Source organism: Bos taurus, chromosome 10, assembly GCF_002263795.3.
Source record: "Bos taurus isolate L1 Dominette 01449 registration number 42190680 breed Hereford chromosome 10, ARS-UCD2.0, whole genome shotgun sequence".
Taxonomy (NCBI): Eukaryota; Metazoa; Chordata; class Mammalia; order Artiodactyla; family Bovidae; genus Bos; species Bos taurus.
In genome coordinates this window covers 10,672,093-10,688,491 of record NC_037337.1, presented here as the reverse complement: position 1 = coordinate 10,688,491, position 16,399 = coordinate 10,672,093, and the positions used below count along the sequence as shown (strand labels likewise).

Sequence of the window (16,399 nt, the reverse complement as noted above, 5' to 3'; positions counted from 1 at the left end):
AGATCCTTTGCCCATTTTTAAGATGGATTATTTGTCTTTTTTATAATTATGTTGTATAGTTCACTGGATCAGTTTTAAGGCATGGTTTTATAGGTCGTTCCTGACTACCTAAACCTACTTTTCCACAGTTCTCATGATTCTGTGAGCTACCAATATTCTTTGAATAAAACCATTTTCTCCTTAAATCTGTCACAGGTAGTTTCTATTGCAACTGAAAACCCTGACTGACAGACTCTGGAACCCAAAGCAGCACCTTCACCTAGAGAAAATCACTTACTTAAGGCTCTGCTTACGTAAGGCATTTGTTCAGTGGCAGTATTGTTACTAAAGCTTGGGTTTCTGAATCCATGATTTTAAATTCTTAAACTATGCAAACTCAGTTCCACAGCAATTTAGGGGATTGACAAGTGGAAACTTTAGCAGGCTGAGCAGCAAGTAGGAACTGCAGCAAAGAGAAAGAGAATAACCTTAAGAAGTGGCTGCCATTTCTTGCCATTTTCCTCCAAGATAAAGTAGGTTGTTGAATATTGTAAGTTATTCAGATGATAAGGCCCTGACTGATGCTGGTAGTCCTCTGCCTTGGTCCTGCATCTCCCTGTCAACAATCTAGGTTGCTATCCAGGGATTCCATGAGGATTTTCCTTCAAAGCATCCATATGTAAATAAAATAAGAGTCCAGATTCTATCAGCCTGAAACAGGAGGAAAGAGGGCAGGGCATAATCTTTAAAAGAATGACATAGCCCTTGAGGATGCAACATAAACGTTATACCCAACTAGGTCCAAGATGGAGAAAGATTCGACTCCCAGTAGATCTTGAGCCTCATTATATGCTCATTGTAATACATTAACACATTAAATGACACACTCATCAATGCCATGGCAGTTTCAAGGCTGACCATAAAAGGCCAAAGGGTGGATGGTGGCCCAAATCCTGGAAATCTCCACCCCTTCTCCAAGATAGCTAGAATAATCCTCCCACTCATTAGCCTATGAAATTATCCAACCCCCAAAAACCAACCACCCCATATTTCACCGTTGAGATGCACTGCATTCTGTGTATGGACTGTGTATCTCTCTAAATGAATCTACTTCTTACCTATCACTTTGTATCTCGATTAATTCCTTCTGTACTGAGTGAGACAAAGAACCTGAACTTCAGCAAGTCCTGAGACCAAATGTGTCTCAACGAAAGACAGGGGTTCAAATCCCAATCTGAGTTTTGGCTGTGTTTGAGTCCCGACCCACATGTTCAAGCCCCAATGTGAGTTGCACAGTTTCAGGCCAAGTGAACTACACATTTGGTTATCAGGCAATTTTAGTTCAGATATCAACACTGCTAATTCTGTGCATGCTTTCCCCCCACCCCCATGCCTCTCTTGTATCCTGACTCTAAGGAGTCAAGGAAGTAAGAGTATGGCTCCCTCTCAGGGCTGGGAGTTTGGAGAAAGCTGCCTTCTGCACCTGTCCCCTCAGCTCTCCCCTCTGAGCAGGACAGACAGGGGCACAGCCACAGTGCCAGTCTGCCTGCAGTGCCCTCTCACTCCTCTTCCAAGTGCTCTCCTTCCCCTTCCTGGTCCCCCCTTCTCTCAGCAGGGTCTCTGAGATTCTACATTTGAAGGGAATTGTCCCAAAGGGAATTCAATCTAAAATAGATGCTGATAGGTTTAAACTATCAACTTTCTCAAAGACATTTGCATTTCTACACCATTAACCTCTTCTATTGACTTTCATCTTCCAAATTTAAAGCCCACTCTCAGTTCTCATTCTCCATGGCCCTGTTTGGGTGCCTAAGAACAAGATGCTCCACACCTAAGTGGTATCCATCTGAGAGGAGGAAACCTGAGATCCTGGAGTAAAACAGTTTGTTGTGCAAATCCCTCGCCTAACCACCATTTCTTAAGCACCTACTGTGTGCCTGACACTTTGCTCGAGCTGCTGGGGATGCAGCAGAGAAGAGAAGCAAGACCCTGCCCTCATGCAGTCTCCACTCTAGCGGGAGCAAAACCCAATAAATACACAAAAACATACCATTCAGACAGTGATAGTGCCGTGAAGAGGAATGTGAACCAGTGAGCGGAGGGATAGCAAAAGATGGGAAGACAGCCCGCTGGGCAGGCTGTCTAGCGTGCAAGCCTCTTGAAGAAAGTGACATTTGCACTGAAATGGATTTGGGGAAGACGGGTCCCAGGAAGAGAAAACAGCAAGTTCCAGGAGGCAGGAACAGGCTTAGCACAGCACACAGGAGGTTCAGAAAGAAGCCAGCGTGGCTGGAATGCAGTGAACACAGCGGAAGGGTACAGGATGAGCCAATAAGTAAGCAGGTCAGGTAGGGCCTTGGAAGCTATGGGGTTCCAAGAGAGGTTATCTTGCCCCAAGTCACATGGTTGATAAATGGCAGAGCCAGAATGTAAACCAGGTCTTTTCAATCATATCAAGTGTTTCTGCATTGTAATCTGGGTTATGCCCAAAATTGTGCTGGATGAAGAGAGGTTACTGAAGTCCTTCATGGAGATCCTAAAACTCTAAGAAGAGACAGACTGTTGTCTCACTCTCTCTCCTCATTCTCTCTTGAATTAAAAAAAAAAAAGAAACTAGATATGAAAAATTCAGAGTGTATCATGCTAAATCAAATACAAATTCTGTCTTTTAAACAGAGAATCTGAATTTTATAGATATTACAAGTAAACATCTATTGAACATTTATCATACGATCCCGTAGAGCATGCAGCAAAGTTATTTTGGTGTTGCTATGTTTGACCTTACGAAAATTCAAGCACACAGTATTGCCTAACATCTATTTTTAAACGTTAAGTCCTACTCTCCCTATTACATATTAGGAAACTTAATATAGCTGAGGTGCTAGTTAGGATTAGCTACTACATAGATTATCTGGGACTTCCATGCTTTGCTTATAAAAGGAGAAATAAATTGAAATAAATATTTTTAAAAGTAACTTTATACACTAATAAAAAAAAAGAAATTAGCTAATACAAACAGATGTGTGTACAGTCTTGAGATGAGCACTGAACTCATGCGAGTTCCAGCACTGGCTCTGCCAATAGACTAAGGTCATAATCCTAGTATACTTATTAGCCATCTGACGTTAGGTAAATTACTCAAGATTCCCTTTTCTCGTCCATCAAATGGGGGTGAAAACAGTACCCTACCATAGAGCTACTGTGGAAATAACCCAAACTAACAAGTGACCATGAGTGGAATAGACTATCTATTCCTTGAGTTGATGTTGGTTTCCCTTCCTTCTCTGGGTCTCTTGTTCACTCATCAGAAGCATAAGCAGGTCAGGGAAATGGTGCTAAAGTCCTGTCTAGAGTAAGCATCATCAGCAGCCAGGCTTTCCTGCAATATGTGGACCACAGGGCAATGACACCTTCTGCTGTAGGCAGATAGAGAAGTTGCTAGCAAGATGACTTGGACACTGACAGAAAACTCCCAGGGAAATGAGCAAGGAGGCTTCAGAGACTAGGACTTGAAGGACCAGTATCCTATCAGAATCCTGCCTCTACTCTCCAGGTCCAATTCATTTTACCAACACATTCACTTCAACTAAGTACTTGTGAAATTATTTGTTTAATGTCTGCCCTCTCCAGAGACCAACTTCTAAAGGTTAGGAACTCTGTTCTCTTCACTCTTCCAGTTGTTGTCGTTGTTGTTGTCCAGTCACTACGTCAGGTCTCACTCTCTGTACCCGTGGACTGCAGCTCGCCAGGCTTCCTGGTGCTTCACTACCTCCTGAGTTTGCTCAGATCTGAGTTTTCTCAGATTCATGTCCACTGAGTCAGTGATGCCATCCAACCATCTCATCCTCTGTCGTCCCCTTCTTCTCCTGCCTTCAATCTTCCCCAGCATCAGGGTCTTTTCCAATGAGCCAGTTCTTCACATCAGGTGGCCAAAGTAGTGGAGTTTCAGCTTCAGCATCAGTCCTTCCAATGAATATTCAGTGTTGATTTCCTTTAGGACTGGTTTGATCTCCTTGCCGTCCGAGGGACTCTCAACAGTCTTCTCCAACACCATTCCAGGTCTAATTTACTTTGCTTTGCACACAATAGGCCCTCAAAAATTATTTGTTGAATGAATGAGCCTTTTCTTCTTTTTTTTTTTTTCAGGTGAACTCTTTTATTTTTTTTTTAGAATTTATTTATTATTTTTTTTTTTTCAATTTTAATTTAAAAAAATTATACATGTGTTCCCCATCCTGAACCCTCCTCCCTCCTCCCTCCCCATACCATCCCTCTGGGTCGTCCCAGTGCACCAACCCCAAGCCTTTTCTTATAGTAGATACATTTCTGAAATTCAAGGTGCCTCAAATTTGGCAAAGCTAACCTGTGGCATTGCTCCTCCTGCATCCATTTTGTTCCAAGTGGCCTGAAGGGGCCTTAAACTGATAACAACCTCCTCATGCAAGAACATACCCTGGAGATAGTCCTCAGAGTAAATTTCTGACATGACTTTCCCAACAGTTCTTGTGATCAATCATCACCCCCTCCTTCCAGGGCCTTCTCCTTTATGCACACCTTAGAAAAGACCCCTGGAAGTTAACCAAAGTCCCACTCATTTTGGTTTAAATTGACAGCTCCAACCTTAGCCCAAGAACCCACACCATTTTATTCATAGGCCTAATAAAGGCATGTATCTCAGATTCTGCCTCTCTCTCTACCTTGACCTCCCCATGTGGTCTCTTGAGGTATGCCATGCACTTCCTCCATGACTTCTCTTGCAGTTTTTTGCTGAACTGCTGCTCACCATCCAGCACTCTATGTTCCTCTTAATAAATGTTAATTTTACAAATTCATAATAGGAGGAAATTAATTTCATTTACAACTCAACGATTTTAAGTGCCCTAGTGAACTCAGCCAATAAGAAGAAATTTGTGATCAATGAAACTTTCGGTTTAGCTGTGTATTTTTTTTTTGTAAAGAGAAGTTTACCCAAACTAAGAAAACACAATAGTGACTCCATGAGAGGGCTTTGAGTGTTTAGAGTTTGGCAGCATCAATTAATCTTCCCATATATCTTAGACTTTATCAGACCAGGACATGGAATTTTGGAACTGAGTACATTCCAGTTGTCTTAATAGAGGACTTTACTCTGGGCAAAGAGTAAAGCCTATTCTTATCCATCCATCTATGATCTGGCTCAAAGGTTAGTCTAGGGGAGGTTTCCCAACAAGTCACAGAAGGGGGAAATGATAACCACAGACATCCTAATTGAACAATCCTTGGTACTTATCACTGTCCCCTCCAAGCTATTGTGTTTCCAGAGTCCTTGGCTATTGTCAATTGAAAAATGAATGGTCAGCAAGTAATGAAAGTCTATTTAATCTAACAGGTTCAACATCCCAACTAAATGTGCTTCTTGAGGGAGTCTGGATGACTTGCATTCACCTACTCATCCATCCATTCACTCATTATTCATAATGTTAACTTATTAATTCAACAAATATTCCCAGTCCTGAAGATCCTAAGTGATTCTGGATGAAAAAAAGAAAGCTGAGACAGAGCAGGAATTAGCACAAGAGCCAGAACCAGGAACTAAAGGATATGTAATCACATATTGTGTCTGGAATATCTTTCTGCCTAGCTTCAGGTTCACCTGGGCAGAATCTTTCTACATTTCATTTTAAGAAGAATATATGTCTTTTCTCTGCTGCTGCTGCTAAGTTGCTTCAGTCGTGTCCAACTCTGTGCGACCCCAGAGACGGCAGCCCACCAGGCTCCCCCGTCCCTGGGATTCTCCAGGCAAGAACACTGGAGTGGGTTGCCATTTCCTTCTCCAATGCGTGAAAGTGAAAAGTGAAAGGGAAGTCGCTCAGTCATGTCTGACTCTTAGCGACCCCATGGACTGCAGCCTACCAGGCTCCTCCGCCCAGGGGATTTTCCAGGCAAGAGTACTGGAGTGGGGTGCCATTGCCTTCATTTGTTAATGCCCTTAGTGTAGTGCTTATGACATTATGTTGGAATTAACTGCTTCTTCTCACCAGGCTGTGAGCTTCTTTGGAAGGAACTGTGCCATCCAATCACATGACGTAGGTCCCTCATGCCTATCACAGGGTCAAGCATATAGAATTTGTTATTAATGAACAGTTCTCTTGATTCCCAGCGAAGTTAGTGGGTTTCTAGGTATTATCCGGCTCATTCTTGTCCAGTATGGTATCCACTAGCCATCTGCGGCTCCTGATCACTTGAAATGTCACTCTGGGGTTGGGGGAGTTGGAGGGGCAAGAATTGAGATGTGTGATAAATGTAAAACACAAATTTCAAGACTTTGCATACAAAAAAATAAATTATCCCATTAAGAGTTTTTATATTTATTACATGTTGAAATGATAATACTTTGGATATTGAGTTAAATAAATATTAAAATTAATTTCACCTTTTTCTTTTTACTTTTTAATATAAATTTAAATTATACATGTGGTTCACATTATAGTGATTTTATTATCCAATAGAAATATTGGATTCTCTAAGTTTTGGAGTAGGAAGGAAGGGAGATTTGGTTACACTGTCTAAAATGAGTCAAGGCTTTAATTGAGCCTATGTTCAGAATATGTCAGGAAGATAAGATACCTTTTGTTTTGGGAAAGTTCTATCAGTTAATGTGCTACATTTTAGTAGGTTTGCTGTTTCAAAGGAAAAGAAAAATCCAGCTCTTTCTGTAGTCCCCTATACTAAGTCAAAGTCTCACCAAGGGCATGTAATACCCGTGCAGCCAACACTTAAATAGCTCTTCAATTCCTGGCTTCAAGAGCCTCTGTTTTATCTTCTCTCCTCCCTCAGTCTCTGGCATCCTAAGCAGTCACCCGTCCCATCTCAGCCCTTTCCACTGACCTCAAAAGAGGGCTGTCTCAAATAACACCCTTGTCAAAACACCTAGGTAAGCACAGCAGTGGGAGACATCATATAAATAGATACATGGCAACAGAGTGCTCCACACTGATAAAACCATTTATAAACTCGCCTCACCTTCCGATAGGGTTGTTTCTTATAATGATTAATTCAACATAAATGTCACTAATAATTTTAATTCTATCAGCTTTGCAGACCTTTTTAAACAGGCACTAAGCTTCCCTGGTAGCTCAGATGGTAAAGCGTTTGCCTACAATGCAGGAGACCCGGGTTCGATCCCTCGGTTGGGAAGATCCCCTGGAGAAGGAAATGGCAACCCACTCCAGTATTCTTGCCTGGAGACTTCCATGGACCAAGGAGCCTGGTGGGCTACAGTCCATGGGGTTGCAAAGAGTCAGACACGACTGAGCAACTTCACTTCACTTCACTTCAAGCTGCAAATGAAGGTAATTTTTAAGTTTTTGGTACTGCTACAACAAAAATCCTTTGTGCTTAAATACAGAAATTAAAACTGACCAACAAAAAAGATCCAAAACAAAAATTCTGAAAAATGTCCAAGTGATCTATGAAAGTGTTAGTCACTTAGTCATGTCCAATTCTTTGTGACCCCATGGCATGTAGCGTGCTAGGTTCCTCTGTCCATGAGATTTCCCAGGCTAGAATACTGGAGCAGGTTGCCATTCCCTTCTCCAGGGGATCTTCCTGATCCAGGGATCAAACCTGGGTCTCCTGCATTGCAGGCGGATTCTTTACCGCCTGAGCCACAAGGGAAGTCCCAGGGATCTGTGAGAAAGACCAAAAGCTAGGCTTCGTCAGACTACAGTCAGAAAAATAAAAAAATCATGAATGTCTATTTACATATCTCCCTCCACACTGGAGACCATAAACTTCGAACATTTAGTATAGCATTTGGCACACAGCAGGTGTTCAGTGAGTATATGAATATACAGAGATGCTTACTATTTAATGGGATAATGCCCTCTCTATGTTCTTCTTTTCTGAACCCTGAGTGGTATGGTAGGGAGAACCCAGCTTCCCATATTACTCAGAACAAAATCTGAAGACCTTACCATGGCCTACAAAGTCCTACATGATCTGCAACCCCACCACCTTTTAGACTCATTTCCCATTGAAGTGAAGTGAAGTGAAGTGAAGTGAAGTCGCTCAGTCATGTCCGACTCTTTGCGACCCCATGGACTATAGCCTACCAGGCTCCTCAGTCCACAGAATTTCCCAGGCAAGAGTACTGGAGTGGGTTGCCATTTCCTTCTCAGGGGATCTTCCCAACCCAGGGATCGAACCCCAGTCTCCCGCACTGCAGGCAGATGCTTTACCAGTCTGAGCCACCAGGGAAGCCCATTTCCCATTACTCTCCCCATATATATCTGCCCCAGCAACCTGACCTCCCTGTGTTCCTCAAACAAGCCACAAACATTCCTGCCCCAGCACCCTTGCACCAGCTCTCCTCTTTGACTAGAATACTCATTCTTCAGTCTCTACTCAAACGTCACCTCCTCACAGAGGCTTTCTTCACCACCTGATCCAAAACAGCGTAACCCTTCTCTGCTGTATTTGTCCTCCTATCACTTAATGCCACCTGATATACTACATATTTGCTTATTTGTCTCCCCAACCTGGAAAGCCACTCCCAGGAAGGCAGGGACTTACTTGGCTCCTTTTGTTCACTACTGTATCCTCTACGCCTGGTAAGTGCCGGGTGCATAGTAGGAGTTCAATACATAGTCGTTCAATGAATAAACAAATGAACATTGGAGTCCAGACACCTGGATCTAGTCTAATTCTGAGGCTAAAAAGTTGTGTGACTTCAAACAAATATCCCCTGACACTCAGTTTCTGAGTGTAAAAGGGTTGGTTGGGAAAAGATGTGTCTATAGCCTCTCGTAGCTCTCAAATCCTGCAGGTTTTATAGAGATGCTTTTAACATACGAATTTTGTATGAAGTTTTAGCAATATGAAAATCTTTTTCTAACACCCACAATCAATGAGCCCTCTGGGCAGTTCATTATGATTTGAAGATGCTGCTCCAAAGGCCCAGGATGAAGCCTTTCCCGATCCCTGTAGGCAAGACAGACCCCAGGACTTCCCACCTACTCTGAGGTATTTTATACAGACCTTTCCTTCTTTAAATTTCATTTAACAGTTAATGACATAATTATGTTCATCTGTTTCTCCACCTAGAATGTGACTATCTTGAGGACAGTAACGGAATTTTAGTAATGTTTGTATCCCCAACACAGTCCATGGCTCTAAGTAGGCATTCCATGAATGTTTAGTGAATGAATGAATACAGGAAAGCCAAGTGGAATAGGACCATTTCTTATACTGAAAATAGAGACATCTTTCTCCCCTCATTGATGAATGGTGGAGAGAAGGTAGTTTTACTGCCAATAATGTAAGAAACTACAACTTACTGGGAACCTACTAAAGGCAAAGCACTCTTACACATGTCCATATAGTTTATTTAATTCTATGACAACTTTATGAATTAGGAATTATCACTAACTACCCCTTTTCATACATCTGTAAAATTATACCGTTTTACAGATGAGGAGTACGGTGCTCAGAGAGGATAGAGAATTTGCCCATGATGGAATGGCAAAACGGAGTTTCCACTCAGGCTTCTCCCTGTCAACAATATTCATATCACTGAATGATACATCAGAAAGATAACTTTCTGGTCCAGTATAAGTCCTGGTGTGTGTAATGGTTATCTTTTTCTACTTTAAAATTAAAGGTGATTCCACCCCCCCACCCAGGATTCAAAGGTGGCTATAGATAATTCTATATATTATTCCTGGAAGGACCAAGAAAAGATACACAATCAGATGATGCTTTGTATCTTTCAAATTTTAAAAAAATGAAGTTTTTTTTTTCTTATAATAAAGTGCACTATCTGTTCATTAGAGAAACAACAAAAAATACAGGTAAAAACAAAAGTTTAGTTGACATTACCTCATCACTCAGAGACAACCACTACTAACTTTTTTTAACCTTAAGGTTAATAAGTTACCATAACCTTTATTATGCTATTTATTATGTTAACCTTTACTAACCCTTTAAGCCTTTGTCCAATACATAATGTACTTTATGCTGCTGCTAAGTCACTTCAGTCATGTCCAACTCTGTGCGACCCCAGAGACAGCAGCCCACCCGGCTCCGCCATCCCCAGGACTCTCCCTTAAAGAAATGCAGACAATGTTTCCCCAGGACTCTCCCTTAAAGAAATGCAGACAATGTTTCCGCTCAAGAAGAGAAAAACTTCCACTGTTATTCCAAAAGAAGAGATCTTTCCTTTTCCTCTAATCTTTTCACGTAAAAGCTAGTTGGAGCCATTCAAGTTTCCTTATTGCAAGGAAGTATCTCTCCTCCAAAAGAAAGAAGGTGGCGGAAGTCTAACAGTGGCTGACAGTAAACAGACCCAGCATTTTCAGGCCTTATACCTCAGTAGATATGTAAAGCCTCAGTTTTCTCACATGTAGCAGGGCACTTACCTCACAGTGTGGCTGGGAGGGTTTAAAATGAGAAAACAGGGACTTCCTTGGTGGTCCAGTGGCTGGCACTCTACAGTCCCAGAGCAGGGGGCCGGTGTTCAATCCCTGGTCAGGGAACTATATCCCACATGCCATAACCAAGAGTTCACACGCCACAACTAAGACCTGGCACAGCCAAATAGGTGGATTAACTAATTAATTAAAATAAAACATTTTTTAAAATAGGTAAGATAAAATGAGAAAGCATATGCAAACACCTAGCACCTAGCCTGATAAAGAGTAAGGGAGCCCTCTCTTAACTCTAAAACTTGAATGGAGGAGCTGAGAGGAAGACTGTCTCCTTATTCTTGCCATAAATTAGAGAATATCCCAAGCTCTCAATTCTAGTCTCAGAAGAAAGAAGAACTTTAGGCCACATTTGCAAACTCATGCCCATCAAAATGGTTTGGGTTTTGATCACACTTCAAGGCAGAAGAAATTTAGGGACTCCCAATTCCCAGGAGTTCCTCCTGCCTGGCGTCTCTCTCCTGAAAGGAGCTATAGCTGCCACTTCCTTACCCATGGCCCCCACCGTGGAGCAACCCCTACACATCTCCTTTCTCTCTGCTTCTGCCTCTCTGATCTGAGCCCTGCCCTAACCCAACTTTTCAATCTGCCAGTGAGTCTCATTAATACCACTCTGTTCTCCTAAATCCTGTTCAGAACTTTACTGATTTCTTGTTACTTACGTCATCAAATCCAAAAATTTTTTAATGGGATGGTTTTCAAGACCTCCATCATCATCTACCTCTTCCCTCATGCTTTCCTCCACTCCACTCATTCTGTTTGGCTTGGTGTCCACCTTACCATGTGTAGTCACAGCAGGCTGAAGCTTACTGTGGATAAATCAACTCTTTACCTGAAGACCCTGACCTCTGTCAAAAGGCAATGCAACCCCAAAGTGGTACTCTGAACTGCTGTCAGCTGCTCACATTTTAAAAAAAAATTTTTTTTTGGGGGGGGGGGCGGGGAACGTGCATCGCATGGCATGTGGGATCTTGTTCCCTGACCAGGGATTAAACCTGCAGCCCCTGCAGTGGAATCTTAACCACTGGACCACCAGGGAAGTCCCAGCTGCTCACTTTTTAGCGTAAACAAGTTTTCAGATTCTCTGCGGGCCAATTTTGGTTGGGCAAGGACAGCGGGAGCCTGGACACCACTAAGGGAAAAGGGCTATCAAAGCTGGGATGGACAGACGCGCCTTCCCAGTACAACCCGGGAACCACACGTCCCTCCTCCTGCTCCATCTCCCAGATGCCTTCTCTTCTGCTGTTCCTTCCTGCACCTCTTGCCCATTCTCCAGGGCCCACGTCATGCCTACCAATCTGGAAGGCAGTCACAGGCCTACACACCCTCCTGACCTTCCACAGCACCCAGGCTGTCCTTCCCACCGCTCTCGTGTATCTAGCACATCGTCTCACGGTCCCCATAGTGTTTCCTAACTTCTTCCAGAAAGTCTTTGAGGGCAGGGACTGGGCCTGCTCCCCACTTGGTAAACATGCGACCGACATTCCAGACATCTGGGGACACTTCACCCTCAGCAGCGCCATTCTGTGGGCGATTTCAGCTCCAGCGCTGCTGGTCTCCGTTGGGAGCACTTTCACCTTTGGGGGACATGGGCTCTCTGGGGCTCTCTGCAGTGATGCACATCCATCTGTCACCTACCAAACCATTTACTGAAATAACAGATTTAGGAAGGGACACGACTGACTGATAAACCAAAAATCAAACAAATGAAAACCGTAAAACTAAAAACAAACAATAATACCCCATACTCAAAGAGAACAAGGAAGAATAAAACCAAATTCAAATCAAGAGATGATTCCTGCTATTCTCATTTTTAGAGGCTACAAGAAAGAAGGCAGTGAGACGGAAATAGAGGGAGACTTATATCTGTATATAGTATTTCCTAATTGTATTCATGTGTGTTGAAATGTTTGCGACCAAAAAATCAAACAACAATGACAAAAACAGTATTTTAATAGCAGGGGTGACAAAAATTCAAACTTCTTTTCTCCAGAGAATATATGAGCCTTTGTACCAAAACGAAGTCGTCTTCCAGCGACTTAGGCCAGCACTAGACATTCAGGAGAGCTCCAGTCATTCGAAGTTTCCAGAAAAGCCTTCTCCGCCTGCCCCTCCCCCCGCAACACACACTCTCTTCTCCTCTAGCTTAGGCTTTAAAGATTGTTCCTAGGCTTTGGGACAAATACAAACGTTCTGCACAACTGTGCAGTGAGGCAGGACCCAAGTAAATCCCCGGGAATAAACAAGAGCCGCACGTCACAAGGAGCTGGCTGGGTTGAGGGTTCGGTAATGAAGGAGGAGGGGTGGGGAGGGATGAACTCGGCGCTGCAGGCGAGCCTGTCACTCCAGCTGACAGCGAGCGCCTTCCAGCTCTTCACAAGGCAGCGCCCCCAGAGAAGGAGCGCTTAGCTCGAGGGAAACGAACGCGGGCGCCTAAGATAGGAAGGCAGGGAGCGGCACCGGCCCGCGCAGCGCCTGCCCGCCCCCGGCGGCCGCCCCCCGGGCCTGAGCGAGGGCCCGCGTACCTGGCGTCCGGCTCCGACTCCGACTCCGACTCCGACTCCACGGCCGACTCGTCCTCCTCGCCCCCCGACTGCTCCTCGGCGTCCGGCGCCCGGGTCTCCTCCTCGTCGGCGCCGAGGGCGCTCTCCGCGGCGTGGCTGCCGTCGCTGCTCGCCATCGCGCCTGCCGGGCCGGAGCTGGAGCCGGAGCCGCCCGCGCCGCGCCTGCTGTTCTCCCTCTGACGGCGCCTCCGGCCCGGCTCGGCGGCTCGGGTTCCCTCCCGGGGGCGGGTGGGCCCCGCGACTTTAAATAGAAGGCGTCAAGAGGTTTCGCCACCGAGCTGGGCCCGGGCTCGGCTTCTGTCTTCCCCGGCGTCTGCCAGTTTCCCCAGCCCTCCCCGCCCCAGTCCAGGCAACTTCCTGGCGGGCCTTTGGGCACCCGGCCCCTGCCTCTGCTCTAGAGTGGGTTCGGTAGGCTTTAGGTTTGGGGCCGAGCTGAGCTACTCAATGGGCCCTTATCCCAACCTAACAACTATTCTCTTACAGAGCAGAGCACTTCCTACTAGTTCAGGCACTTGTAATTATCCCCTGCCAGCTCTGCTGCGGTAGGTTTAACTGATGCTGGTTTGGCTCTGAAGAACTCGGATGGCTACCTAGCTTGCTCAAGGTCTCCTTGCTAGCAAAGCGACCGAATGGGAGACAAAGTCTGCCCATTTCAAAAGCCCAGTTTTGAACCCCTGTCTCCTTTTATATTTGCAAATCAATAAACTGTGTTCTCTTTCTCAGTGAGTGACCCTTGGATTATTCAGATAGGAAACTTTTATCTCCACAGATCTTAAACTATGAAGAGGAATAATTTCCCCTACATTGGCCAAAGTCTGTTTTGTCTGAAATTCAACCCAAAGGCCCAGATCATGCCGTGCCCATGCTTAAGATACTTCAATGGCTTTCCACTGCTCTAGGACTAAGCCCAAGCTCCTTGGGAAGATAAACGCTTAACAACTCACATCATAGCTGCCTCCTCTCTTCTTTAGAAGTCAGGAGTTCTAACATGTATCAAGTCACACCACCCTGTCTTTATTTACAAATTCCTCTCCCCTGAAACTTTCTTCCAGCCTTTATTTACCTGTATACTCATGATTCAAGACTGTACCCTGCTCTGGAATCCCCAGCTTAAGCTCAATACTCCTGCTTCAAGTTCCCACATTATCCTGTATTAAAATTGTGTCTCTTTCCCTGACTAGACCGTAAGTTTGTTACTCATCTTTGTCCCACTATCCCCATTTCTTACAAGCATGGAAGTTTAGCAAAGTACTTAGCATATATTAGGTGCTTAATCAATGTCCCCTGCACTGAAGAGACCAGGACCAAGACCAACTATGTACAAGTAGAGGTATCTTTGCAATACATATTTTTTTTTCATAAGGATGATTTTATGGCTAGAAGAGCTAACACTGATTTTTAATTACAGCAAATTCTATTCATAGAGTTGTTAAATATGATAAATGTAAATTAGGCAGTATTCCCCAGTAACATGAGCTTGTGTGTGTGCATTAGGTCTGTGAGGAAAATACCTGCAGCTAGTTGAAACGCAGTTCAGAAGCATCAGCCAGGGGCCATGTGAGGGAAGACAGCAGAGTCCAGTCTTCCAGCGTTCACTAAATCAGGTTTAACATCAGAAATATGGCTTCTCTTACAGGAGCTAGGCTTTTGCATTAGTAACCCCAAATGTCTGCTCACTAGGACAAAAAGGAACCAATTACAGCTATGGGCATCTATTAAATACTAATCAAAACCACAGGTAGTCATTGTGTATTCCCTCCATTTAACTCAAAATTTGTTATGAACACTAACTACAGTCAACAAGACTTGTGAAGATCCTAGCTCAAACCAATCCAAAATTTAGAACTGCAGTACAAACTGCATGTTTTAAACTTTCTGGCACTACTTTCTTAACGATGCAAATAAACAGAAATAGCCAGATCAATATAAACAGAAAATAAGAGAATGTATTATTCACAACACAAATAAGTAATTCATATTGAAAACAATTTAAAAGCCTAAAAACTTCTCATATATTGACATACCACTTATCTGACATATTTAGCAGTCACTAGTGCATAATCTTAGCTTTGATTTACAACTGGGTATTGATACCCAGTTTGTATTGATTTACAATTGGGTATAAATTTATTAACATTTTGATCTATTTGTTACAGCAATACAGCTGAAAAGCAGGAGCACTGAGATGGGGCTGCCAGGGGTCACTGAAAGCTGAGAAAACAGTGGCAGTGAAGATGTCCATGATAAATTCTGGGGTTTTACTAGGAAATGTAATACTGTAGAGGGAGAATGCCCTAGACACCCGAGAGCTACACAGGATTATGGAGTACTATGGCTATTATTTATTGTTTATAATTATTACCTGGAGTCATTACTAGAATATTAATTAAATACAACACATTCTGATAAAGAAGAGTTGCACAGTATAAGATACAATTAAGAGAAATTTCCAGAAAAAAAAATTAGTATATTAAAGCTTAATTACTTCAAAAGCATTAATCACTAGTAAACTGAAAAATTCATCTGTGTGGAAAGCTTCATTCCTAATAATGCCAGAGAAATAGGTGCTGATGTGGCTAGTTGGCTTAACCAAAAATGAACTTGATTTCAAGATTCTCTGCATAATCTAAATAATTACACACAATAACCGGATTCAGTTCAGTTCCAGATGAGAACTACACCCTCAATCTCATCTCAGAAGCGAAGACTTCCACAGAAAAAAACAAACCACCCCCCCAAAAAAAAACATATCAACAATTTTCATATATAAACTTTATTCCATTTGATCATACAAAATTTTAAACTTAAAGAAAAAAATGAAAATATGCACCTTTTACAAGTCAAAAAGCAAGTCTTAGCATTTGAATTGGTCTGCAAAAAATCCAAATACATTAGAGGTAACAAACTGTGCCTCAGCAGGTCTTAAAAAAAGTTGTACACAGTCCTTTAGAAAAAGTTAGAACTGTTTTTTAAGATTATTTATATTTAAATTTACAGGCACTGACCAATTTACAAATATTTACACCAAAAACAACCTTAATAAACACTGTAGCTTTTTTAGCAGCCACCACTATTTCTTCTTGTGGAAAAGAAATACTAAAAAAGAAACCTTTACAAATGCTATGCTTTTATTTATAGTAATTTTATGTCTTATCTAGAACATTTTATAGTGGCTTACTACTGACAACTTCCAGTTTAGATTACAATCCTATAATTATACACAGATAAAACTCTGAATCTATCAATAGGATATAATCTCAATTTTGATCTTTCAGTTTCTGTTGCTTCATATCACAGGAAAAATAAAAGCAGGAAAATGGGAAGTAAAGCAAACGGGCATATTGCACTAAGCTATCATAAAGCACAGAGAACTTCATCTTTTCGAAATGTCTA

General features: G+C 42.9%; 1 protein-coding gene across 1 annotated transcript in view; it reads right to left on the bottom strand.

Annotated features, from left to right (window-relative positions):
* The window catches only part of CMYA5 (cardiomyopathy associated 5), a 98,084-nt gene extending 84,927 nt beyond the window's left edge, over positions 1-13,157 (bottom strand). The window contains 1 exon segment of the mRNA NM_001281903.1: positions 12,968-13,157. Within this exon segment, the coding sequence (NP_001268832.1) occupies positions 12,968-13,122 (155 nt within the window). The 5' untranslated portion in view covers positions 13,123-13,157.
* Between the last annotated feature and the right edge of the window lie 3,242 nt (positions 13,158-16,399).